We start from the raw sequence: 25,258 nt of genomic DNA, 5'->3' as shown, positions 1-25,258 counted from the left end.
TACAAGCACATTGCGTTGTCCTGGAGTTGCAGGTTCTTTCACATAAAGCAAGAAATTCTAGCCACGTCTGATGCAACCTGATTACCAAATCTCTCCTTGTTGACATGGATTTCCTCTCAGCATTTTAGAGTTCCCTCAACCATTCCCATTTTGCCAGCATTCACAAAATGACAGGCATGTAATCTCCGCGCTTGGGAGGCTGAGACAGGAGGGTCGCAGGTTCGCGGCCAGCCTCAGCTGCTTAGTGAGGCCCTCCATAATTTAGTGAGACCCTGTTTCAAAATAAAGAATAAAGCCGGGCATGGTGGTGCATGCTTGTAATCCCTGCGCTTGGGAGGCTGAGACAGGAGATCACGCAGGTTTGAAGCCAGCCTCAGCTACTTAGTGAGGCTCTCAGCAACTTAGTGAGGCTCTCAGCAACTTAGTGAGGCTCTCAGCAACCTGTTTCAAACTAATATATAAAATAGGTCTGGGAGTATAGCCCAGAGGTAGAAAGTCTCTGGGTTCTACCCCCAGTACCCCCCCACACACAAATAAATAAATAAAGACTATAAAAAATAGGGCTGGGAGTTTAGCTTGGAGGTAGACTGCCCCTGGGTTAAATTCCCAGTTCTGAAAAAAAAAAAAAAAAGAAGAAAGAAAAAAGAAAAAGAAAAAGACAGGCTTTTATACAGATTCTTTTCAGAGCATTCAATTTATTTGTTTGTTTGTTTGTTTGTTTGTTTGTTTTGTGGTACTGGTGATGGAATCCAGGGACATTGTATTCCTGAGCTATCCCCCCAGTCCTACTTTTTAGTCTTTTTTACTTTTTAAAATTTATTTTTTGTGTGTGGTACTGGGATTCCTGGAAACCCTTCTGCCTCTGGGCTACACTCCCAGACCTATTTTTATACTTTTTAATTTAGAAACAGGGTCTCTTAAGCCAGCGCGGCTGGCTTCGAACCTGTGCGATCCTCCTGTCTCCGCCTCCCAAGTGCAGGGATTACAAGCGTGCGCCACCACGCCCGGCATTCTTTTTAATTTTGAAAAAGGGTCTCATTGAGTTGTGAAGGGCCTCGCTAAGTAGCTGAGGCTGTCTGCGAACCACCTTCTGGATGCTGGGTTTACAAGCATGCACCACCACGCCTGGCTTATTTATTTATTTATTTATTGTTCTAGGGATTGAGCCCAGGGGCATTCTACTCCTGAGCTACACTCCTAGCCCTCTTTTATTTTTATTTTGAAACAAGGGCCTTGCTCGGTGGATGAGAGTCTCACTACTTTCTGAGACTGTCCTTGAACCTGCGATCCTCCTGTCTCAGCCTCCCAAGTACTAGGATTACAGACTTGTCCCACCATATCTGGCTAGAGTATTCAATTTAATTTTTGTAGTTATAACAGTCCTCCTTATTTTTTATTACATTCTTACATCATCGGTTAATGTTCTTTCTGTTTGCCCTAAGAGTTTATGGGTGAATGAATTCAATTACATCAGTATACTTAACATGTGTGAGTGGTATAAATAAATTTGGGCCCAAACACATCCGACTCTGGCTAACCATGTACCTCAACAGGTGGGAGAAGTGAGCGGGCAGAAGTAAGAAGAACCAGCCAAGCTGGTGGCGCAGACATTTAGTCCCAGTACTAGGGAGGCTGGGACTAGAGGATCACAGGTCCAAAGACAGCCTCAGCAAATAGCAAGACTCTCATCAACCTGTTTCAAAATAAAGAATAAAAATATCTGGGGGTAGCCGGACGTGGTGGCACACGCTTGTAATCCCTGCGCTTGGGAGGTTGAGACAGGAGGATCGCACAGGTTCGAAGCCAGCCTCAGCTACTTAGTGAGGCTCTCAGCAACTTAGTGAGACCCTGTTTCCAAATGAAATATAAAATGAGTCTGGGAGTGTAGCCCGGAGGTAGAAAAGCCCCTGGGTTCCACCCCCAGTACCACCAAAAAAAAAAAAAAAAAAAAAAAAAAAAAAAATATATATATATATATATATATATATATATATATATATATATATATATATATATCTGGGGGTATATCTCAGAGGTAGAGCCCTCCACTGGGGGTTCAATCTCCAGTACCAAAAAATAAAATAAATAGAATGAGGTGAGAAGCATATACTTGCGAGCGTGCAACCTGCCACACGCATGAAGCCAACGTGTTTCACCAGGAGGCTGAAGGTGTTGGTGGAATAAGCTGGAGAGGTGGGGGATTGCCTAAGGAAGCATCTACTAACCTAATTTCATAAAAGAAAGGACAGACAGTGTTTCCCAAGACAGGACAGTGAGTGGGTGACTTCAGACCAGCATCCGTTTACGTTGTGAGCCGAAGGGCTGACCCTTACGTGTGGTCTAAGTGGGCAGCCATTGGTCTGCCATTCCGTTAGGCGGTGGCAAGGGAAGGCAGCCCGGCTCCTCTCCTCCGCATCCTCCCCCCAAGGGCCTCTGTCATCTATTCGTCTGCGTTCTCATTAAGGGTGTCACCCGCGAGGGCCCCCGAGGGCCCCGTGATCCTCTGTCACTGTGTAAGCTTCTCTTTCACGAGTCAGATTCTGCCTGGTCGAGCCTGAGTCCCTTCCCTAAAGCCACTCCACGGAGACCACAACCTCCAGGGGCTCTGCCCGGAGGGCTGTGGGCTCTTGCATCAGGAGAGGGTGACTCTCCAGGCGTGGTGCCGCGTGTGTGCAATCCCAGGGCTTGGGAGACCCGGCCAGGAGGATTGCCCGTTTGGGGCCAGTCTCAGGAACTGAGCGAGGCCCTCTGCGACACAGCGAGACCTGGTTTGGAAATAAAAACAAAATAGGGCTGGGGGTGCAGCGTAGAGTACCAAACAAAACAAAATGGGAAAGATGAGGGAGGGAGGGAGGGGCAGAGAGAGAGAGAGAGAGAGAGACAGAGACAGAGAGAGAGAGAGGGAGAGAGAGAGAGAGAGAAGAGGAGGAGGAGGAGGGAAAGGAAAGGAGAAGAGGAAGAGAGGAGAGGAGGGACTGCTTATTTGTTAGCTGCTGCGACCTCCGAGGAGGCACTCAAAATTAAGAGAAAGATTGTTCCCAAAGATCAGAAATAAAGAAGTGACCTGGCCGGGCGTGGTGGCGCACACTTGTAATCCCTGCGCTTGGGAGGCGGAGACAGGAGGATCGCACAGGTTCTAAACCAGCCGCGCTGGCTTAAGAGACCCTGTTTCCAAATATAAAAAAGTATAAAATAGGTCTGGGAGTGTAGCCCGGAGGTAGAAGGGCTTCCAGGAACCCCAGTACCACCCCCCCCCCCAAAAAAAAAAATAAGTGACCTTTCGAAGCCTGCCTGGCCAAAAATCCATGGGTGGCCAGAGCAAAGCCCGTCTTACGTCACTGCAGGCCCCAGAATTCAAACTCTGAAGGCCTCCTCATCCTGAGTCACAGCACCACCCCCCATGGTCTGTGCCTCAAGCCCAGCTGTTCCCACACGATCCCCTCTCATCTACCAGCTTATTAATTAGAAACATTAATTGTAAAATATTTGATGTGCACAATGCATATGTAATATACACATATAAAGCTATACGTAACACACACATGTACGTAGTGTGTACACATCATAAAGGGTAATAGAACACCCAGGTACCCGCCATCCTATAAAGAAATGGAACATTACCAATAGTACTTATGATACTTGGCTTATTATTTGTCTTTTATTAACTTTCATGGGGAAATTAAAGGCCCATCACAAGCCCTGGCCCACTCTTCTTGCCCTCCTGTTAATTAGGAAAGTCATTATATATGTTTTATTCTGTACTAAACTGACAAGTTTCTGCAGATATTATTATTATTATTATTATTATTATTAATTTATTTTTTGCTGGAGATTGAACTCACTGAGCTATATCTCCAGCCTCTTTTTTTTTTTTTTTTTTTGGTGATACTGGGATGGAACACTTCTACCTCCGGGCTACACTCCTAGACCTACTTTTTATGTTTTTTATTTGGAAACAGGGTCTCTTAAGCCAGCAAGGCTGGCTTTGAACCTGCACGATCCTCCTGTCTCCGTGACCCATGTGCGGGGATTACAAGCGTGCGCCACCACGCCCGGCTCCAGCCTCCCTTTTTTACAGTACTGGGGGTGTAACCCAGGGGCATTTTACCTCCGAACTACACCCATAGTCCTATTTTTTATTCTTCACTTTGAAACAGGGTCTCACTGAGTTGCAAAGGCCTCACTAAGTAGCTGAGGCTGTCCGCGAACCCTGATCCTCCTGTCTCAGCCTCCCAAATGCTGGGATTACAAGCGTGCACCACCACACCCCCAGCCCTTTTTATTTTTTATTTTGAAATGGGGTCTAAGTTGCGGCTGGCCTTGAACTTGCAATCCTCCACCCTCAGCCTCCCAAGTATTGGGATTATAAGCATGTGCCACCACACCTGCCTTTCTTATTTTAATATTGTGTGTTGCTCCTGATAAAACCACAAGCCAATGACCAGCTGTGTTTGTGTATTACTTAAGAATCAAATGGTTAGCGAGCAGCCATTCTCACAAAGAATGCTGCCATCTTCCAAGGTAAGAAGGCTCCTGACTCAAGGAAGCCACAGGTCTCAGCCTTGGGTCTAAGCCCACTGCCCAGTGCGGGCCTCTGGTCATCGGAAGGAGCTGCAGAGTCCTCCTGGCACACCTTCAAAATGTCACAGCCTTACACAGTCAGTAATAAGCCCCGGAGGCAGAAGGACTAGCCCAGAGACCCTGCGTCCTCGCATGGTGAAGCCCTGCTGTGGCAGGTGAAACTGGAGCCCGCGGAGAGGAGAGGTCGGTCAAGCGGTTCATCTTAAGCTACAGTGAGACGCATGCGTGTGGGTGAGGCAGGGTGGGGACTGGTGTCTGCTAGGGACAGCAGTGTCTGTAAAGCTTGGCTTCCTTCCCTGGGCTCATTATCCTGCAGCTGGGTTTGGACGGAGGTGAATCCCTGGGGATCCTGTTGCCCGGCTCCTCCGCCCTGAGACTCAATTACCGGTGACTCCTCATAATCAGGCCTGCTTCGCTGAGTCCTCAGGCTGCTTCATGAGTGATGTCCCTCGCTGGCATGGCTGACTCAGTGACAAGAAGGGGCTTGGTGGGATCTCCAGTTCAGGATGTCCTTTCCCCGAGGATCCCGGGACAGAGGGACGGACGTCGTGGCAGTGTGAGACTGGGGGAGAGTCAGGGCCGGGGTCAGAGCCTGGGGTTGGGGTTCTGCAACTGCACAGTTGCAGACTGTCTCTCAGGGTCTGTTTGTTCCTCCGCAAAGTGGGGTTCAGGAGCTCCCCGTTGCCCGTGGGGGACAGGTTCCAAGATCCTCAATGGATCCAAACCACAGATAGTACCAAGCTCTGTATGTACTGTTTTCCCCCCATATGTAAGATAATGTTTGAGTTATAATTAAGCTTAACTTATAAGTTAATGTTTATTATGGTAATGTTTATGATAAAATTATGTAGGCACAGTAAGAGATTCACAACGATAATTAACAACAAACAGAATCCTCTCCTAATTAATTGTTTTTTTTGCAGTACTGGAGGTGGAATCCAGGGGCATCCTACCTCTGAGCTATACCCCCAGCCCTATTTTTTATTCTTCATTTTATATATATATTTATTTATTTTTGGTGGTACTGGGGTTCCTGGAAGCCCTTCTACCTCCGGGCTACACTCCCAGACCTATTTTATACTTTTTTTTATATTTGGAAACAGGGTCTCTTAAGCCAGCGCGGCTGGCTTCGAATCTGCGCAATCCTCCTGTCTCCGTCTCCCAAGCGCGGGGATTACAAGCGTGCGCCACCACGCCTGGCTATTCTTCATTTTAAAACAGGGTCTCACTAAGTTGCAGAGGGTCTCACTAAGTAGGGGAGGCTGGCCGTGAACCTGAGATCCTCCTGTCTCAGCCTTGCAAATACTGGGATTACAGGTGTGCGCCACCACACCCTCTTCCCCCCTTTTCTTTGGTACAAAAGATTGAACCCAGGGGCATTCCACCTCTGAGCTACACCATCACCAACCCCTTTTTATTTTTTATTTTGAAATAGGGTTTTATAAGTAGCTGAGTCTGGCCTTGACCCCGAGAATCTCCTGTTTCAGCCTCCCAAATACCGGGAGTACAAGTGCTCACCTCCCAGCCTGGCTAAAATAGAAGTTATGCCGGGCGTGGTGGCGCACGCTTGTAATCCCCGCGCTTGGGAGGCAGAGACAGGAGGATCGCGCAGGTTCGAAGCCAGCCGCGCTGGCGTAAGAGACCCTGTTTCAAAAATATAAAATAGGTCTGGGAGTGTAGCCCGGAGGAAGAAGGGCTTCCAGGAACCCCAGTACCACAAAAAAAAAAAAAAAAAAAAGAAGTTATAACAGTGCACTGTAATAAAAGTCATGTGAATGGGGCCACTCTTTCAAAATGTCTCATTTCCTTATTGGACTTTAGTAATATTTTCAGACTGTAGTTGACCACGGGTAAGCTGAAACCACTGTTAAGGCTGGGTGGGGGGCTACTGTATAAAGTACCAAAGACCCCACGGCTGTGATATCAGAGCAAGAAAATGACCTGTTGTCCCACCATACTTCTCAAAATGGATCTGATCTAGATGTCTACAGCAAGGCTCTCAGGGGCTGCCTCAGACAAGCTCTGGGAGGCCCCTTTGAGCCTTTTTTTGGTGGGGGGAGATAATTTTTTTTGCTTTGTTTGGGTGGTATTAACAATTGAAACTAGGAACATTGTACGCTGAGCTATACTTGTAGCCTTTTTGTAAATTTAATATTTATTTATTTATTTATTTATTTTTCAGTCCTGGGGATGGAACCCAGGGGCATTCTACTTCTGAGCTACACCCCTAGCCCTATTTTTCATTCTTTTTTTTTTTTTTTTTTTGGTGGTACTGGGGTTCCTGGAAGCCCTTCTACCTCCGGGCTACACTCCCAGACCTATTTTTACATTTTTATATTTGGAAACAGGGTCTCCTAAGCCAGCGCGCGCGGCTGGCTTCGAACCTGCGCGATCCTCCTGTCTCTGCCTCCCAAGCGCGGGGATTACAAGCGTGTGCCACCACGCCCGGCTCTATTTTTCATTCTTTATTTTGAAACAGGGTCTCACTGAGTTGCAAAGGGCCTCACTAAGTAGCTGAGGCTGTCCGCGAACCTCGATCCTCCTGTCTCAGTCTCCCGAATGCTGGGATTACAGGTGTGCGCCACCACTCTCGGCTTTCTTTTGTGAATTTTAAATTTGAGGGGTACTGGGGATTGAACCCAGGGGCATCCTACTTCTGAGCTACACCCCCAGCCCTTTTTATTTTGAAACTAGGTCTTGCTAAGTAGCTGAGGCTGTCCTCAAACCTGCCATCTTCTTGTCTCAGACTCCCAAGTACTAGGATTAGAAGCATGCACCACTGTGCCTGACCTGTTTTTTTTTTTTTATATAAAGGCAAAATACTAGCACTTAGTAAACAAGACAGTGGATATATATTTTGTGTTGTTATTCTTCATACCTTTAAATTTCAAAATTTTAGAACAACAACGAATTTTCATATCTCTCTATAATAGAATGCTATCTAGTCATTAACAGATGAAGGTGAAATGTGTATGACAAAAGGCCTGCGCGCAGCGATCTGCCTCACGCATGCGTATTCCCATGGAGATGATGGCGCAATCTGCCCCACGCATGCGTATTCGCTATGGCGATGTCTTTTAGCGTACAGCTCCACTTTTATTTATGGTATGTATTTTGAAGTGGCATCAATAACATGGGTAACTTTTTCCTTTGCTTTGCACTTTCCAAATGTCATCATTAAAACACGCGTTAATGATAATAATATTGTATTAATAATAATCAATGAAGCCGGGCGTGGTAATCCCAGTACTTGGGAGGCAGAGACAGAAGGATCGCAGGTTTGCGGCCAGCCTCAGCTACTTAGTGAAACCCTCCACAATTTAGTGAGACCCTGTTTTGAAATAAAAAATAAAAATGGAACTAGGGGTGTAGCTCAGTAATAGAATGCTTCTGGGTTCAACCCCTGGTACCACGCACGCGCGCGCACACACACACACACACACACACACACACACACACACAAATGATAGTGGCTCCCACTCTACACCAAGAACCACCAACCAAAGCTCATTGTGTGTCCAGTTCCTTGCATAAATCACAAACACAAGTCTGCTTCACCTTCCTCAGCCCTGGGCTACAGCCATTTGGCCCCAAGGATGCGCCCCGGCCGGGGCCACGCCTGGCCGCCTTTCCTGCCCTGCTGGTCACACCACGCCGCCCGCTGCCCGCGCCCCTCGCAGGGGCTGCTGTGTGGTCCCAGCTGCTCCTCGCCCACGAACACCATCATCCAGTCCTCTGTGGAGGGGAGCTGCCCGCCGCCCGCCATCTGACCCACGGTATAAGATGACATCTTCCCGGTTGCTCATAGCGCATCTGAGGCCAGGCCAGCAGAGGAGACACAGCCCAGAGAACAGCCCGGGGTGACTACACGGAGCCAGGCTCTGATCCTGCAGGGGTTAAGTCATGTGTGGGGCCAAACACAAAATAAAAATAGGGCTCCATGTGCAAAAGTCACCGAGACTTTCAAGACGGCGCCCACAGAGGAGAAGCCAAGCGCAGGTTGTGCCCAGGTTTGTGTCTCTGCGTACAGCAGGCCGCGGTGGAGCTGGCCTTGCTGGGGAGGCTTTCGGCCTCAGTTCCCATCTGCTTCGTGTAGCCCTGGACTGCTCAGGTCCTCGCCCCGGACTGGAAAAACCAAGTGCCTCTGGTACCAGCTGACCCTGGTCCCAAAAAGAGAGAAAAGGGCCCCGTTGTTTGCAGCCTGCGCTCCAGCTCCCGAGTCCCCGTCTCCCCCAGTCCACATCTCCCCTGACAGCCGCATCCCCTGCTTCCTACGGGGTGGGGCCGGCCCCACAGCCGCAGGGAGCTGTTTGCTTTACAGGGCGATGTCAGGGCATCTGCTAAGTCCTGGGATGCGTAGCTGAGTCCGGTTACTCAGTCTTCTAATCACACCGCGCGTGTGACACAAACAGCCCGGTTTAGGTTGGACAGTGACACGTCCAGTTTCTTTTTTGGTCACTGCTCATTAATGATTTAAAAATGTTCATGTCCAGCCTCGCCCAGGAATGTTACCGGGGCAGCTGTTGCTTTTGCGTGATTAGCTTACAACGATCACCACATTTATTTCTTTTGGGATCTATCGTCTTCTGCTTTTTTTTCTTTCTTCTTAAGTGTGTGTGTGTGTGTGTGTGTGTGTGTGTGTGTGTGTGTGTGTGTTACTGGAGATTGAACCCAGGGACATTCTACCTTTGAGCTACACTCCAGCCCTATTTTATTTTATTTTCAGTACTGGGGATGGAACGCAGGGGCATTCTACCTCTGAGCTGTACCCCCAGCCCTATTTTTAACTCTTTATTTTGAAACAGCTTCTCACTGAGTTGCAAAGGGCCTCACTAAGTGGCTGAGGCTGTCACAAACCGCAATCCTCCTGTCTCCGACTCCCAAATGCTGGGATTACAAGCGTGTGCCACCACGCCGGGTTCAATTTTATATTTATTTTGAAATAGGGTCTCATTAGGTTGATGCGAGTCTCACTACTTGCAGAGGCTTCCTTGAACCTGCGACCCTCCTGTCTCAGCCTCCCAAGTACTGAGATTATAGGCATGTACCGTCATGTTGGGCTATCTTCCATTTTTTATCCATAGGGCTGGGGTGGGACTGACTCTGCCTTCTGGGTGGCCTGTGCTTGGGCTAAAGCTCTTCATCTTTCTCTATCCACTGGGTAATGGTTCAAGAAAGAACCTGGAGCCGGCGTGGTGGCACACACTTGTAATCCCACCATTTGGGAGGCTGAGACTGGAGGATCGCAGTTCGCGGACAGCCTCAGCTACTTAGTGAGGCCCTCTGCAACTCAGTGAGACCCGGTTTCAAAATAAAGAATAAAAATTGGGCAGGGGGTGTAGCTCGGAGGTCAAATGCCCCTGGGTTCCATAAAAAAGAGAAAGGCTCTGGGATCATTTTAGTCTCCACAGTGATTGGTTCAAAGGTAGGCATGTGACCATTTCAGTCTTTACAGTGATTGGGTCAAAGATGAACATGTGACCATGTGGTCTCTGCAGTGATTGGTTTAGAGATGAGCATGAGCTCATTTCATTTTACACAGTAATTGGTTCAGAGATGGACAGGTGACCATTCCGTTCTCCACAGTGATTGGCTCAGAGATGGGAATGTGACCTCTTCATTCTACACAGTGATTGGTTTAAGGAGGAACATGTGACCATTTCCCTCTCCAATGAGCATTAAGTCTAGGACTTGAAGCTAGTTGCTGTGAGATTGCGGTCCTGGAGCTGCTGGAGGTCGTGTGATCTCATCTGCCCACCTGAATCAAGGGAGGGAAGAATGTTGAGAGAGAGAGAGCGCGGGAGAGCAAGAGGGACTGGTGTCACCGAGTCCCTGGATTCAACTGAGCTGGATGTCAGCGCACACCCAGGCCTTCTCGACCCCAGGAGCCACCTGGTACTTTTCTTTTTCTCTAAGCCAGTCTGAGTTGGGCTCTGTGACTGGCAAACAGAAGGGTCTTGACCACAAGAGTTCCACTTTCACAGCTAAAAATAGTGCCCGCGCTGCCTATGCTCGGGGCAGAGCAGCTCAAAGGAGACAGTTTCTGTGCCTTTTTGTTTTGTTTCTCTGCAAAAGCGAAGGGGCTATTTGGCACTGGGCCCTGAGCCCAGGGGCATTCTGCCTCTGAGCTCCACTCCAGCCCCATTTGTTTATTTAGAAAAAAGAGTCTCTCTAAGTTGCTGAGGCTGGCCTTGAGCCTGCGATCCTCCTGTCTCTAGGGTTACAGGTGTGTGCTGTTAGGCCTGGCTGGTAAGGTACTACTAGAAGGAATAGCCAATGACGTACACTTGGCTAACAGCAGAGGCAGGACAAAAGTCCAGGTTTAATGACACAGGCCTACTCTCTTTCTTTGCTAACGAGCTGCGTCCTGCTCGAAGAAAATCAGCAAGTGGGGCGGGGAGTGGTCAGGGAAGGTTGGTGGTCAGGCCAGGTGGTGGACCAGACAGGGAGGCCAAGACAGGGAGTGGACAGGGATGCCGGGGAGGGGAACAGATAGCGTGTGGACAGGTGTAGCCAAGAAAAGTGGTGGGAGGGTGGGGGGTTGGTCGGGACTCTGCCTGCGCTTGCTGTGGTGGTGGGCTCTGCTATCTGGCCGAGTCCTGGTTCAGGACGTGGGGGGTGAGGGTCCTGGGTGACCGGGGAACTCACCTGGCCCCTGCCTCTGCCTTTCCCAAGCCTCTTCATTGACCGAGGCATCACCACAAGGGGTCAGGATCCTGGTATTTTTTGGTTTGATCTGTTTCTCAGCTCAGATCTTTGGAGATCTCAGGGAGAGGTGCCATGAATCTTTGGTCCAGGCACTTTTGGGAAGCACACGGAAAAACCCCTTTCTTTCCTGGATGTAGGCTTAAGGGGCTCCTTGGCCTGGGAACCCAGAGCCATTCTGACCTTCAGAGGGGGCTCTCTACGGACCCGGGCCTTTGTAGACCCTGGGATTAGTCACTAGTCACAGAACTCCGCAGCCTTAGACAGCTGTGAGCATCTGACCTGCTTCCCAAGGGCCAGCTTTCTACCCAAGGTCCTTGACCTTTAAGGAGGCTTCCTGGGCTGGGAGGTCCATGTGTCACAGGGGCTGAAGTTAGAGTGGGCGGAGTCACTTCTGAGCTGTCCCTCTGATTTGCCAGTGTGCCCCACTCAGCTTCTTGGGGGCGGGGAATGGGTCTTGTTTCCACAAATGTTTGCTGACTCAACACTCAATATTATCAATCCAAAATGTAAGATTTCTAGAGTGGGAGGGGGTTCATGGTGAGATCAACAGAAAATGGCCTCAGTCACCAGGGTTGATGGTGCACACCTGCCATCCCAGTACTTGGGAGGCTGAGTCATGAGTCAGGAGGAACAAAGGGAGGGAGGGAAGGGAGGGAGAGGGGGGGGAAGAGGAAGAGAGAGAAAAGAAATGGCCTCAATTGCAGTTTTTTTATCTTTATCTTTTTTGAGTCTCTTGCCAGGGCCTTGACGTGGGCACTGAGCAAGCCGGAGACAGGCCTGTGAGATGACAGCTCTCAGCATGACGGCTGGAGGCTTTTAGAGAGGAAGCTTCCTCTCTTCTCCCTCCCCCTCTGCCTAAGCAGGTCAAGTCCAGGGCAGTCTAAGCTCAAGGGCAAGTGTTTCTTTAAAAGATCGCAGGAAACCGAGCTGTGGAATTCAAGTTACACTTAAACCCAGCTGAGGGAGGCAGCGGTCAGTGGGGAGGACCCAGGGGTGGAGAGGCTGAGGGGCTGGAGGTTGAGGCTATCCTCGCAATCTCCCAGCTGCCAAACTGTAAGTGTGACACATTGAATCCTTCAAGCCTCTTTTTTCCTGGATTTCATGCTTGGCAAACAACCCCTTGAGTGTAACGTGGCCTGGCATCTCGGGCGACACCGGAATCTTGTGCGTCTGATTTACCTGAGCGAGGAAAACTGACCCTGTGGACCCGAGGGCCATGCACCGGCCTGCAGATGGTGCCTTAAAGCGGCGATCATCTGAGATGCCCCAGCATAGCCCCGGCTCCTCTATCTTACTTGGATTTGACCTCAGATGGCCTCTTAATGTCTGCTTCAGTTTGCTTCTCTTTAAAATGAGATTAAAGTGGGGCTGTGGGAGGCTCCAATGAGTTAGTGGACGTAAGGGCTTAGAATGGTTTCTGGCACCTAAGTGCTCTTTCAGGATTGAATTTCTACAGTACCGACTGTGGCCTTGGGCGAGGAACTCTTTGATTGTTTTCCATCTGGTCTCTGTTCTGCCATCTGTGACATGGAATTAGCAGTGACATCTCCTGGAAGTAGTACTTAGTAAGGAAGGCGGCGTGACACACCTCGGCACCTTTCGTCCACTGTAGACGACACCCCAGTGGGCCAGGTGTCACTTTTATCATTTCTTAAGGAATGGTTAACAGTTGTTAGTTTACCCAGGTCCCTCCAGACTATAGAGCGCAGAGATGATTTTGTTACTTCTCAGTTCATGAGCTAACAGTCGGAGAAGGGAAGGGGCAGAGAAGGAGGAAGAGTCTGGGTACTAAGGTTTGGGGTTGTGCCCCCGGAAGGGGGTGTTTCTGCAGGGACTGGGGTTGGGGGCTGTGCCTCAGTGGGACTTTGTACCAGCTGCTTCATTTCCTTGCAAAGGCCTCACAGCCGCTCAGAGAGAAGTCGGGGAGGGGCTGGAGGAGGCAGGGGCTACTGGTTCCTGGCTGTCCCCTGGGGGTATTGCTCTGGTACTTGGCAGATCTGATTTCTAATAAACAGAGTTGCTAGGAAGTGATCTGGATACAAAATTCAAATAGAGGAGGAAGATGAGGGAAAAGGTTTTGCTTTTCTTTTCCTATTTATTTATTTATTTATTTAGTGGTACTAGGGATCGAACTCAGGGACATTCTACCTATGAGCTACATCCCCAGCCCGATTTTTTATTCCTTTTTTCTGCAGTGCTGGGCATTGAACTCAGGGACATTTTACCTCTGAGCTACTTCCTCAGACCTATTTTTTATTCATTTTTGTTGTGTGGGGTACAGAGGATAAAACCCAGGGGCATTCTACCTCTGAGCTACACCTCCAACCCTATTTTTTTTTTATTATTTATTTTGAAACAGGGTCTCATTGAGTTGCAAAAGGCCTCACTAAGTAGTTGAGGCTGTTTGCGAACTATGATTCTCCTGTCTCAGCCTCCCAAGCGCTGGGATTGCAAGTGTGCGCCACCTCGCCTGGCTAAGGTTTTGCTTTTAAAAGGCCACAATCAAAGGTAAAGAGAAATAGAGAAGAATATATTATTCCTGGCCCTGCCTGTAGCTTATAAGAGGAGATGTGTATATGAAGGTATGTGTGCATGCATGTGTGTGCATGCTTGTGTGTGTATGTGTGTGTGTGTGTGTGTGTGTGTGTGTGTGTGTGTGTTTGCCAGAGCAGTGGGCTAGAAAGCAAGAGAAAATATGAGCTCAAACACAGCTTGGTTGAGGTCACTTAGAAGCATACCGGTGGTATTTATAGAAGCCCAAATTATTAAATAAACATCCTCATGTTGATGGATAAGAATTCTACACTAAGAATCAGACATGCAGCCGGGCGTGGTGGTGCACACTTGTAATCTCAGTACTTGGGAGGCTGAGTCAACAGGAGGACCGCACAGGTTCGAAGCCAACCTCAGCTACTGAGTGAGGCTCTCAGCAACTTAGTGAGACCCTGTTTCCAAATAAAACATAAGTCTGGGAGTGTAGCCCGGAGGTAGAAAGCCTCTGGGTTCCACCCCCAGTACCACCAAAAAAAAAAAGAATCAGACATGCAAAAAAGAAGAGGATAGACTCGGGCTTGGAGGTCAGAGAAACAGAAACCAAGGGTGAGGGAAATTGTTGAGGCCTGCTCGCCTCCAGTGATGTTCTTTGCACTGTTCTGCTTAGGATCTTGTGACCTTCTCCGGGCAGGCTGATTGGGGCGCTCACTCAGGGGTTAAGATGTTGAGATCTGTTATTGGCTGCAGGCTTGCAGCTCTTACTTGATCAGAAACCCTCCTATGGTATGGTTGGCGGGTGGGAGGCCGGTCCAGGCCTGGTCTCAGCTGGAGAATCACATCCCCCAGCACGCTGCAAGTTAGCAAGGAGCTGTGATCTCCATTTTCACCTGCATCCCTAGGGGGTTTCTCTTGCCTGTGAAGGGTGAGGAAGGAAGCCAGGAGCATGTCGGGATACGGGATACAGATGAGAATATGGATACTCTGCTTGAGAGCCACTTCACCTCTGCCTGTGTACCTCCAGCAGAGCTGAGCTTCCTGCTCTGAGCTTCCTGCTCTGAAACCTCTCCCCAGCACGATTTACAAGAGAAAGTACCAGCATCCCCTCACCTGTGAGATATTCTCTCATCCCAGGGACTCCCGAATTAAAGGGAAAAAGCTCAGGGGAGGAGAGCCTTGGGAGTTTGGAAAATGACCCAGATGCTGGGCTGAATCTCTGTCACTTCCTGCTAAAGTCAGGCCAGAGAAGCAAGCAGCGCCTCTCCCCAGGACAGCTGCCCCTGCTGGGACTGGGCAGGGCCCGCGCCTGGCCCAAGGAGTCCCAGATGGCTCCAGATTGTCAGTGATGTAAAATGTGCCTCATTATTTATCCATAAGTGCTCAGAGCGAGCGAGAGAGGAAAATAAGCAAATGGAAACGTCAGACAGGGAGCGGCTAGCTTTTCTTGGCTTTCTGGCTTGTGCCTGAGCGGAGGATGGCGATCTGGCAGGAACTGGAGCCAGCGCTCCTGCTTCCGCTTTGCACACGCTCTTCACCCACAGGACTTGTGCTGTCCTGAGGATCTGGGTCCCTGGACCACCACTTGGTGTTCCTTTAACATAATTTAGTTGAAAAATAAAATTGTAGTACTTGGGAGGTGGAGATGAGAGGATCGCAAGTTTAAGGCCAACTTCAGCAACTTAGTAAGACCCTCGGCAAACTAGCAAAACTCTGTTTCAAAAATAAAATATGAAAAAAGCCAGATATAGTGGCGCACAGCTGTAATCCCAGCACTCGAGAGGCTGAGACAGGAGGATCACAGGTTCGAGGACAGCCTCAGCAAGTAGTGAGACTCTCATCAACCTAGTGAGACCCTGTTTCAAAGTAAAAAATAAAATGGGGCTGGGGGTGTAGCCCAGTGGTAGGTAGACTACCTTAAGTTTGATATCCCAGTACTACAAAAAATAAAATAGTCTCAGGGGGCTGGTGTAGCTTTGGCCTAGAATGCCCCTGGGTTCAATCCCCAGTACAAAAAATTAAAAAAAAAATTAAAGAAAGAAAGCCAGAAAGCGCATGCTTGTAATCTCAGTACTTGGGAGGCAGGGAAAGGAAGATCACAGGTTCGAGGACAGCCTCAGCAAGTAGTGAGACTCATCAAACTAGTAAGACTCTGTTTTCAAATAATAATAAAATTATATAATCATTCATTTCAATTATAATTTAATTTAAATAATTAAATAGTTTTATTTAATGCCTCTGGGCTCAATCCCCAGTACCACACATTCAAGAATAAATAAATAAGCCGGATGTGGTGGCACAGGCTTGTAATCCCAGCATTTGGGAGGTTGAAACTGGAGGCTCGTGGTTCGCGGATAGCTTCAGCTACTCAGTGAGGCCCTCTGTAACTTAGTGAGACCCTGTTTCAAAATAAAGAATAAAAAACAGGGCAGGGGGTGTAGCTCGGAGGTCAAATGTCCCTGGGTTCCATCCCCAGGCCCACAAATAAATATTATAAAGAAAGACACCAAGTGATGTGTGTATATGTATTTGTATTGCTTTGAACCCTACTATGATATATAATTACAATGTACCAATAAGAGTAGAGAAGAAAGGATCATAGAAGAAAACAGAATAATGGGCATGGTAATTGTGGGTTTTTCTTTGCCTGATAATTTTTCTTCTTCAGGGAAAAACAGCTGATTTATCCAGACCCTTCTCTGGGGCTCCTGGGTGACAGCCCTGTGGCGGAGGGGCCGGGCTAGCGCTTGGAACTCGGTCTCTCTTAGATGTTAACTTTGATCAGAGGTTATACGCAAGAAAGGACATCAGAAGGGACCCCTTCTCCCCGGGTCACCCGCTGCGCCGTCCTGGGCTGGATCTGCGGGGCGGCACAGTCTGCGTGAGCCTCACAGGCCAGTGGCTTGTGGGAGCAGGGAACCATGTCTTGTGTGTGCTCTGTAATGCCCAGCACAGTCTCTTACACTTTGCGAATGCTCAGTACACATTTGTCGAGTGAGTGAGTGTGTCACGTGGGCTACGGAGGGATGTGGGAAGCACAGGCCAGCGGTGAAGTGAGGGACGGGCGCAGGAGGGGAGGGATGCGGCAGAGACGCCCTGTGGGCCTCTGCCATTTGCCTGTAGGAAGTGCTACAGCTGACTCAGGAAGTAGAAGCTGTCGAGGGACACACACCTTAGATGGAAGAGGTGCTCGCTGGCATCTGGAGCAGGAGCTCACCCCTCTTGGCTCGTTTTCCCAGGCCGTGAAGTCCAGCCTGGCACCGCCAGGACCCAACCCGTGGCTGCTCCTGAGCCCCGCCTGCCGTCATCGCCCTGGGTGGCCCTGGGGACGGAGGGTAGCCAGGCGGGCCTCAGAGTCCCCGGAGGAACAGAGCAACAGTGGGGCTCCTGGGTTTTAAATTACTTAGTTGCATCAAATATTCAGATTTGTGGGGGCAACAGCAACTCTGTTTCAGAGTTCCAAGCACCTGATAAATGAACTGGCCATTTCCCAGTAGTCCCCAGGGTTTCCCAGGAGTTCCTCAGACTCTCAGGAGTCCAGCCACTGTTCTTAAGACTAAAAGCATAAGCGCCATCCCATGCTGATGGCATTTGGTATGTGCTTTTTTTTTTTTTTTTTGGATACTTGGGATTTAACTAAGAGGTGTTCTACCTCTGAGCTACAATCCCAGCTCTAGTTTATGTTTCTGTGTGTGTGTGGGGGGGTGGTACTGGGGATTGAATTCAGGGACATTCTACCTCTGAGCTACCTCCTCAGCTTTATTTTGTTTTATTTTTTAAACAGGGACTCACAAGTTGCGAAGTAGCTCTGAGCTATACCCTCAGACCCCGAACATGCAATCTTCCTGTCTCAGCCTCCCAAGTACCAGGATTACAAGCGTGCACCCCCATGCCTGACTTTAAAAATTTTAAACAGGGTCTTGCTAAGTTTCTGAGGGTCTCACTAAGTTGCTGGGGCTGGTCTCAAATCTGTGAGTCTATCGTGTCAGCCTCCCAAGTACTGGGATTACAGGTGTGCGACAGCACGCCCGGCTGGCATTTGCTTCTGTGTGTGTGTGTTACTGGGGATGGAACCCAGGAGCATTCTACCTCCGAGGTACACCTCCAGACCTATTTTTATTTTTATTCTTTATTTTGAAACAGAGTCTCATGGAGTTGCAAAGGGCCTCACTAAGTAGCTGAGGCTGTCCTCAAACTGATCCTCCTGTCTCAGCCTCCTACTGGGATTACAAGCGTGTGCCACCAGGCCCAGCTTTGGCATTTACTTTTTATATAATGGAAGTGAATTTTTTTTCTTCTTCCTTTTTTTTGGTGGTACTGGGGTTCCTAGAAACCCTTCTACCTTTGGGCTACACTCCCAGACCTATTTTTTTATACTTTTTATTTTGGAAACAGGGGCTCTTAAACCAGTGCGACTGGCTTGGAACCTGCGCAATCCTCCTGTCTCCGCTTCCCAAGCGTGGGGATTACAAGCGTGCGCCACCACGCCCGGCATGGAAGTGAATTTTAATGAGAAACGTCATCATGTCCTGGACCCCATTCCCCTAAGAAAGGAGACAGTGGATTCAGGACTGGGGTGTTTACTGGCACAGAACTCATGCTTTTTGTATAGGTGGGTTGTGTGAGCTTAGCCTCTGGGGATCGTGCCTGTGAACCATCTGTGTGTGTGTGTGCGTGTGTGTGTGTGTGCGCGCGCGTGTTTCTGAGGTTTCTCTGTGTGAAGCTGCTGCTCTTTTCACGAAGCTTTATCATTTAAGATGAGACCGAATGTGACACCCTCTGAGACTGATTCGGAGCGCAAGATATGGGCTCTGTCAACACCCGCCATGTATCAGATGTTCCCTCTGTTCCAGAGATGATGCGCGGGGTTAACGTTACATTATCAAGAAACGGCTAAGCCAGGCATTATTATTTCCATTTTATAGCTTAACACAGCCACGCTCACAGATGCTGCTCAAAAGCACCTCCAGGACTGAACAGTTCCAAGCCCAGGGGTTCTTTCTAGCATACCATAAGGCTTCTTTGCTGGCAAGTTTCTAGAACCGTTCTACCTACAATATGACATGTCAAAATATTAGAGGATAAGCCGGGCGTGGTGGCCGCAGGCTTGCAATCCCCGCGCTTGGGAGGCTGAGACAGGAGGATCGCACGGGTTCGAAGCCAGCCTCAGCTACTTAGTGAGGCTGTCAGCAACTTAGTGAGACCCTGTTTCCAAATAAAGTATAAAATAGGTCTGGGAGTATAGCCCGGAGGTAGAAAGCCCCTGGGTTCCACCCCCAGTACCACAAAAAAAAAAAAAAAAATTATAGGATACTTCATTATGAGGTTAACCTCTAGGAAGAAGGAAGCGGGCTGTGGGAGGGGGATGAGGGGCTCCATGTCTTTATCCAAGTAGTGGTTGAACGGGTCTATCAAGATGTTCACATGATTCAGAGTTTTTTTTTTTTTTTTTTTTTTTTTTTTTTTGCGGCCGGGGATGGAACCCAGGGGCATTCTGCCTCCGAGCTACACCCCCAGCCCTGTTTTTTATTCTTTATTTTGAAACAGGGTCTCTCTGAGTTGCAAAGGGCCTCACTAAGTAGCTGAGGCTGGCCACAAACCACGATCCTCCTGTCTCAGCCTCCCAAATAATGGGATTACAAGCATGCTCCGCCACACCTGGCCACACCACCTTTTTTTTTTTTTTTTTTTTTTTTTTTTGCGGGACTAGGGATGGAACCCAGAGATATTCGACCTCCAAGCTACACCCCTTGCCCAATTTTTATTCTTTATTTAGAAACAGGGTCTCTCTGAGTTGCAAAGGGCCTCACTAAGTAGCTGAGGCTGGCCATAAACAGTGATCCTCCGTCTCAGCCTCCCAAATGCTGGGATTACAAGCGTGTGTCACCGCGTCCGGCTAGCCTGCCTTTTTACAAAAAAGATTTTTAAGTGGATTACAATAAAGTCATGCACAATCATAAAATATTTTCTAGTAGGAGGTTGCCCGAACTATATAATAAGGCAGACTTTCCTTACACATATATACCACAGGAGGTTTCAGGTTAACTTCTGATCTCAAAATGTTCACGACCAAGTTGAAGGCACCAAGCACTCACACTCACTGTAGTAAATGGACACTGGCCTTCAGACATATTGGGACTTGTTGGAACAAACCCTCTCTCTGTCTCTCTGTCTCTCTGTCTCTGTCTCTCTCTCTTTCAATCAATCAGCCCAAAGGAAGTAAAAGTTTCATGAGCTTTATTCCATATTTCATGTGTACATAATTGAAGTGGGAAAGACTGCATTTGATCGATAATTTGAGAAATCTGACCTCCCAATCTTAAAGCTTTCAAAAAGAATATATTGTTACTGGATGGTTTAAACGAAGAGTGGCCCATATATCTACTCACCAGTATGATTTTGTAATCGATCTGTAACCATGTTCCTTTGAGTGCTTGTACTTTTGTTTTGGTGCTGGGAATTGAACCCAGGGGCATTCTATTTCTGAGCTCTCCTCCCAGCCCTATTTTATTTTATCCATTTATCCATTTATTTATTTATTTATTTATTTATTTATTTATTTATTTTTGCAGTTTTGGGGATGGAACCCAGGGGCATTTGACCTCCGAGCTACACCCCCCTGCCCCACTCTTTCTTTCTCTCTCTCTTTCTTTCTTTCTTTCTTTTTGTTTTTTGGTGGTACTGGGGTTCTTGGAAGACCTTCTACCTCCGGGATACCCTCCCACGGGCTACACTTCCAGACCTATTTTTTAACTTTTTTTTTTATGTGGAAACAGGGTCTCTTAAGCCAGCACGGCTGGCTCCGAACCAGCGCGATCCTCCTGTTTCAGCTTCCCAAGCGCGGGGATTACAAGCGTGCGCCACCAAGCCCGGCTTTTATTCTTTATTTTGAAACCGGGTCTCACTGAGTTGCAGAGGGTCTCACTAAGTAGCTGAGGCTGTCCGCGAACCGCGATCCTCCAGGTCTCAGCCTCTCGAATGCTGGGATTACAAGCGTGCGCCACCACGCCCAGCTTCTTTTTTTTTTTGAAATAGGGTGTCACTAAGTTGCTGAGAGCCATGCTAAGTTGCTGAGGCTGGCCTCAAACCTGCGATCCTCCAGTTTCAGCTTCCCAAGCACAAGGATTATAGGCATGCGTTGTCACGTTCAACATTTGCTTGTATTTTTTACTGGACTGACTTTCTTTTTATTTGTTTCAGAAATAGCCAGTGTGACAGAGGGTCCTGCATCTGAAACTTGCTTCCTAGGAATCTTGTTAAATGTACATTCAGACTCAGCAGGTCTGGGGTGGGGCCTGACATTCTAATTTTCAGTGAGCTCCTAGGTATGTCAATGCTGTGAGTGTACGGGGTGTGTCTTGGTGAGAGTAGGAAGCATAGAGAGAAAAGGAGAATGAGCATGGGCTCAGGCATTTATTAACATGTGTTCGTGGATACGTCTTTTTGCCTATCTGGCCTCTAATTCCTTCAAACATAAAAATTGTTTAAGAGAGGAGAAGGATGCATTAGGTTGTTTCAAAGTCTCTGAAACAGAGACTTTTCGGAATATTTTAATTAAAAAAACTTTAAGTACAGAATCATGTATAGACTTGCAGGCAATTAACAGATGAACTGGCATAAAACTAGCAAAGCACAGAAAATACAGGCTGAGAGCCAGGCGTGGTGGCGCACGCTTGTGATCCCAGTACTTGGGAGGCTGAGACAGGAGGATCGCATGCTTGCGGCCAGCCTCAGCTACTTTGTGAGGCCCTCTGCAACTTAGACCCTGTTTCAAAATAAAGAATAAAAAATAGGGCTGAGGGTGTAGCTTGGAGGTAGAATGCCCCTAGGTTTTATCCCCAGTACTGCAAAAAAAAAAAAAAAAATACAGGTGGAAACAGACGGGCACAGCCAACTCAAAGAAGGAATAAAGAGTAACAATTTCTCTCTTTTATGGTGCTGGGGATTGAACCTAGGGTGTTCTACCTCTGAACTACACCCCCAGCCCTATTTTAATTTTGAAACAAGGTCTGGCTAAGGTCTTAAGGGTCTTGCCAAGTTGTGGAGATTAGCATCCCACATACCGGGACTACAGGTGTGCACCAGCAGGCGCAGCTAGCTATAATAATTTATTATGGCATAATATATATAATTTATAATAATTTATTATGGCACATCTTGGGCTAGGGTTTCAGAATGATACATTTTGGATTAAAAAAAAAAAGTATTACCTAGCAGGGCACGGTGGCACACGCTTGTAATCCCAGCATTCGGGAAGCTGAAACAGGAGGATTGCGGTTTGTGGGACATCCTCAGCTACTTAGTGAAGCCCTTTGCAACTCAGCGAGACCCTGTTTCAAAATAAAGAATAAAAATAGAGCTGGGGGTGTAGCTCAGAGATAGAATGCCCCTGAGTCCCATCCTCGGTACCGCAAAAAAATAAAAAAAAATAAAGTAATACCTAGAGAGAGAGAGAGAGGCTCTTATCTCCTTTCCCCATACCGAATACTAGTCACTTCAGGAGGAGACCCGCATCACCGTAAGTTGAGTGGCCTAAGAAACTTGCAGGAAGAGAGCAACAGATGCCTTAGAGATTCGAAGCAATCACACACATGCGGAAAGTGTGTGTGTGAGTCAGGGCCCCAGGACGGGGGTTTGGGAGCCACGAGGAAGCCGGGGTGGAACGCACCACATCGCCTCTCCTGCGGTACCATTTCAGGCAAGTTGGCCCGGAGCGCAGGCCTTTGACCGCTGCTCCCAGACCTACGGGGGCTGCAGCTGGTGAGACCCGGTGGGAGGAGAAACACAGCCCCCTGCGAGCTTTGGGACGAGCCAGGTGCTGGGAGTGCACAGGAATCCCAGGGTGAGCGGAGGAGGGAGGCAGGAAGGGGCTCTGGCAATTTAACCCAATGAATGAAGCCCCTCCCCCAGCGCTCACACACCTCTCTTTTGATAAGGCTCAGGGATGCCGGCTAGTTTCTCTTATTTAAGTCCCAAAGTAAAAGTCAGGGATGGAGAGAGAGCGCGCTGGTGACTGTTGCCCTCTCCCAGCACCCGGCAGGGGCAGGGCCGCGGGGAGATTTTACCTTATGCAGGACTGTCTCGTTGTAGGCAGGGCCAGCTCCCCCCTGGTAGGAGTCGGGTCTCTGCAGGTCCATGCCCGGAGCTCTGCTTCAGCTGGCCGGGCGCTGCAGGCTGGGGTCTGAGCCCCGCGGGCCCCGCAGCTTCGGCGGTCAGCACTGGACAGCTCCCCGGAGGCCCGGGCTCAGCACTAGGACCCGGCCAGAGTTCTGCGGTCCGCCGAGTGGCGGGTCTTGTGACTCCGGGATGCTGGGAGGGACCGAGATGCGATGCGTGCGTGCTTCCCTCGCTGCAGGACTCTGGAGCTCAGCCACCCTGGGGAGTTCACTATTTCTGATTTCCAGGGGAGGGGAGAGAGGTTCCCTGAGTCTCTGGCGCACAGCTCCGCTCTGCTCAGCACCGTGAAGTCCCGCGGTGCCGGCGCCGCATCTCCTTCGGTCCCTGCACAGTTCTCTCCCGTATGGATAAGCTAGTTAGGAGTCTACACCCGAGGCGGATAGACGATGGGCCTTACAGGTCCCTGAAGCCCCGAAATAAACCAAGTTTTGTGTTCCTGGTATTCCTGAGGGAGAAGGCCCAAAGCTTTCCTTACACCCTCTAGATGCACAGGACCCCTAGAATTTTTTTTTTTTTTATTGTGGTACTGGGGTTCTTGGAAACCCTTCTACCTCTGGGCTACACTCCCAGACCTATTTTTTTTTTTTTTCGTGGTGGTGGTACTGGGAGTAGAACCCAGGGGCCTTCTACCTCCGGGCTATACTCCCAGACCCATTTTATATTTTATTTGGAAACAGGGTCTCACTAAGTTGCTGAGAGCCTCACTAAGTAGCTGAGACTGGCTTCGAACCTGTGCGATCCTCCTGTCTCAGTAAGCGCAGGGATTACAAGCGTGCGCCACCACGCCCGGCCTCCAGACCTATTTTTTAAAAAAATATTTTATTTGGTAATAGGATCTCTTAAGCCAGCGCGGCTGGCTTTGAACCTGCGCGATCCTTCTGTCTCTGCCTCCCAAGCGCGGGGATTTCAAGCGTGCGCCACCATGCCCGGCTACCTCTCAGAAATTTTAAGACCCACTGAGGCGGAATGCCTGGGAGCGCAGGTTCCCTGGCTCTGAAATTTGTTTGTAACCTGGGAACACAAAATGAAGATCATAGTAGTGCCTGTCTCTTGGTGTCGTTCTGAGCATTTAATAAGGTAATGAACGTAAAGGGCCTAGAAGAGTGTCTGGTGTGTACCAAGAGCGCAGGCAACGCGAGCTATTTTGCTTTCTTGGCAAGGAGACGGGAGATCTGACGACTTCCCCTAAACTTCAGGGGGGTCCTCTGTGAGATGTTAGATCTCCAGTCTCAACATCTGGAACAGGGCTGGGGAGCTGAGATTGGTCTGGAGCGTTATCCTCACACAGTGCCCTGGTGCTCAGGCGGCTACCTAACCAGGGACAGGCCCTATCACCGCGGACTCTGGGGTTCACAGTATCAACGGAGGCATGGTTATGTCAGTCTTGGGATTAAAAGGGTGCATTTCACCCCTGGGTGGTATCAATTCGTTTTTGGCTGAGTGGCCTTTGCTGAATCATTTCTGTTCTCTAGGATTGATTGTATTTTCTCATCTGTAGGACACAGAACAAGCTATACCTACTGTGTGTGTGTGTGTGTGTGTGTGGTGTTGGAGATCGAATCCAGGGACATTCTGCCACCGAGTTACACTCCTAGCCCTTTTTATTTTATTTCATTATTTTATTTATCTTTTTGTGGTGCTAGGGATCAAACCCAGGGATATTCCACCTCCTAGCTGCCATCTCCAGCCCTATTTTGCCTACATGTGCAGCCCTATTTTTTTTTCAAAGAAAGAGGGGGGACTCATTAGGTTGTTGAGTACTTCGTTAAGTTTCTGAGGCTGGCCTTGGACCTGCAATCCTCCTGTTTCAGCCTCCCAAGTACTGGATTTAAAGGCATGTACCACCACTCCCGCTTTATTTATTTTTATTTTTATTTTTATTTTTATTTTGGTGGTACTGGGGGTGGAACCCAGAGGCTTTCTACCTCCGGGCTATACTCCCAGACCCATTTTATATTTTTATTTGGAAACAGGGTCTCACTAAGTTGCTGAGAGCCTCACTAAGTAGCTGAGGCTGGCTTTGAACCTGTGCGATCCTCCTGTCTCAGCCTCCCAAGCGCGGGGATTACAAGCGTGCGCCACCATGCCCGGCTTTTATTTTTTATTTTTGAAATAAGGTCTTGCTAAGTTGCTGAGGCTGGCCCTGAGCCTGCAATTCCCTGTTTCAGCCTCCCAAGAACTGGAATTAAAGGCATGTACCACTGTTGCCGCCTTATTTTTTATTTCTGAAATAGTGTCTCACTAAGTTGCTGAGACTGGCCCTGAGCCTTCAATTCTCCTGTCTTGGCCTCCCAAGTACTGGGAT

At 48.7% G+C, this 25,258-nt stretch overlaps 1 protein-coding gene across 1 annotated transcript in view; it reads right to left on the bottom strand.

Moving 5' to 3' along the window:
* RAB37 (RAB37, member RAS oncogene family) overlaps positions 1-22,913 on the bottom strand; it is a gene marked incomplete at both ends in the record, with an annotated part of 56,789 nt that extends 33,876 nt beyond the window's left edge. Inside the window, one exon of the mRNA XM_080713433.1 lies at positions 22,842-22,913. Coding sequence (XP_080569559.1) covers positions 22,842-22,913 — 72 coding nt within the window. The remainder of the gene's footprint in view (positions 1-22,841) is intronic.
* Between the last annotated feature and the right edge of the window lie 2,345 nt (positions 22,914-25,258).

This window comes from Muscardinus avellanarius (genome assembly GCF_963383645.1).
Source record: "Muscardinus avellanarius genome assembly, chromosome: 16".
NCBI classification, from domain to species: Eukaryota; Metazoa; Chordata; class Mammalia; order Rodentia; family Gliridae; genus Muscardinus; species Muscardinus avellanarius.
This window is presented reverse-complemented; position numbering and strand designations above follow the sequence as displayed.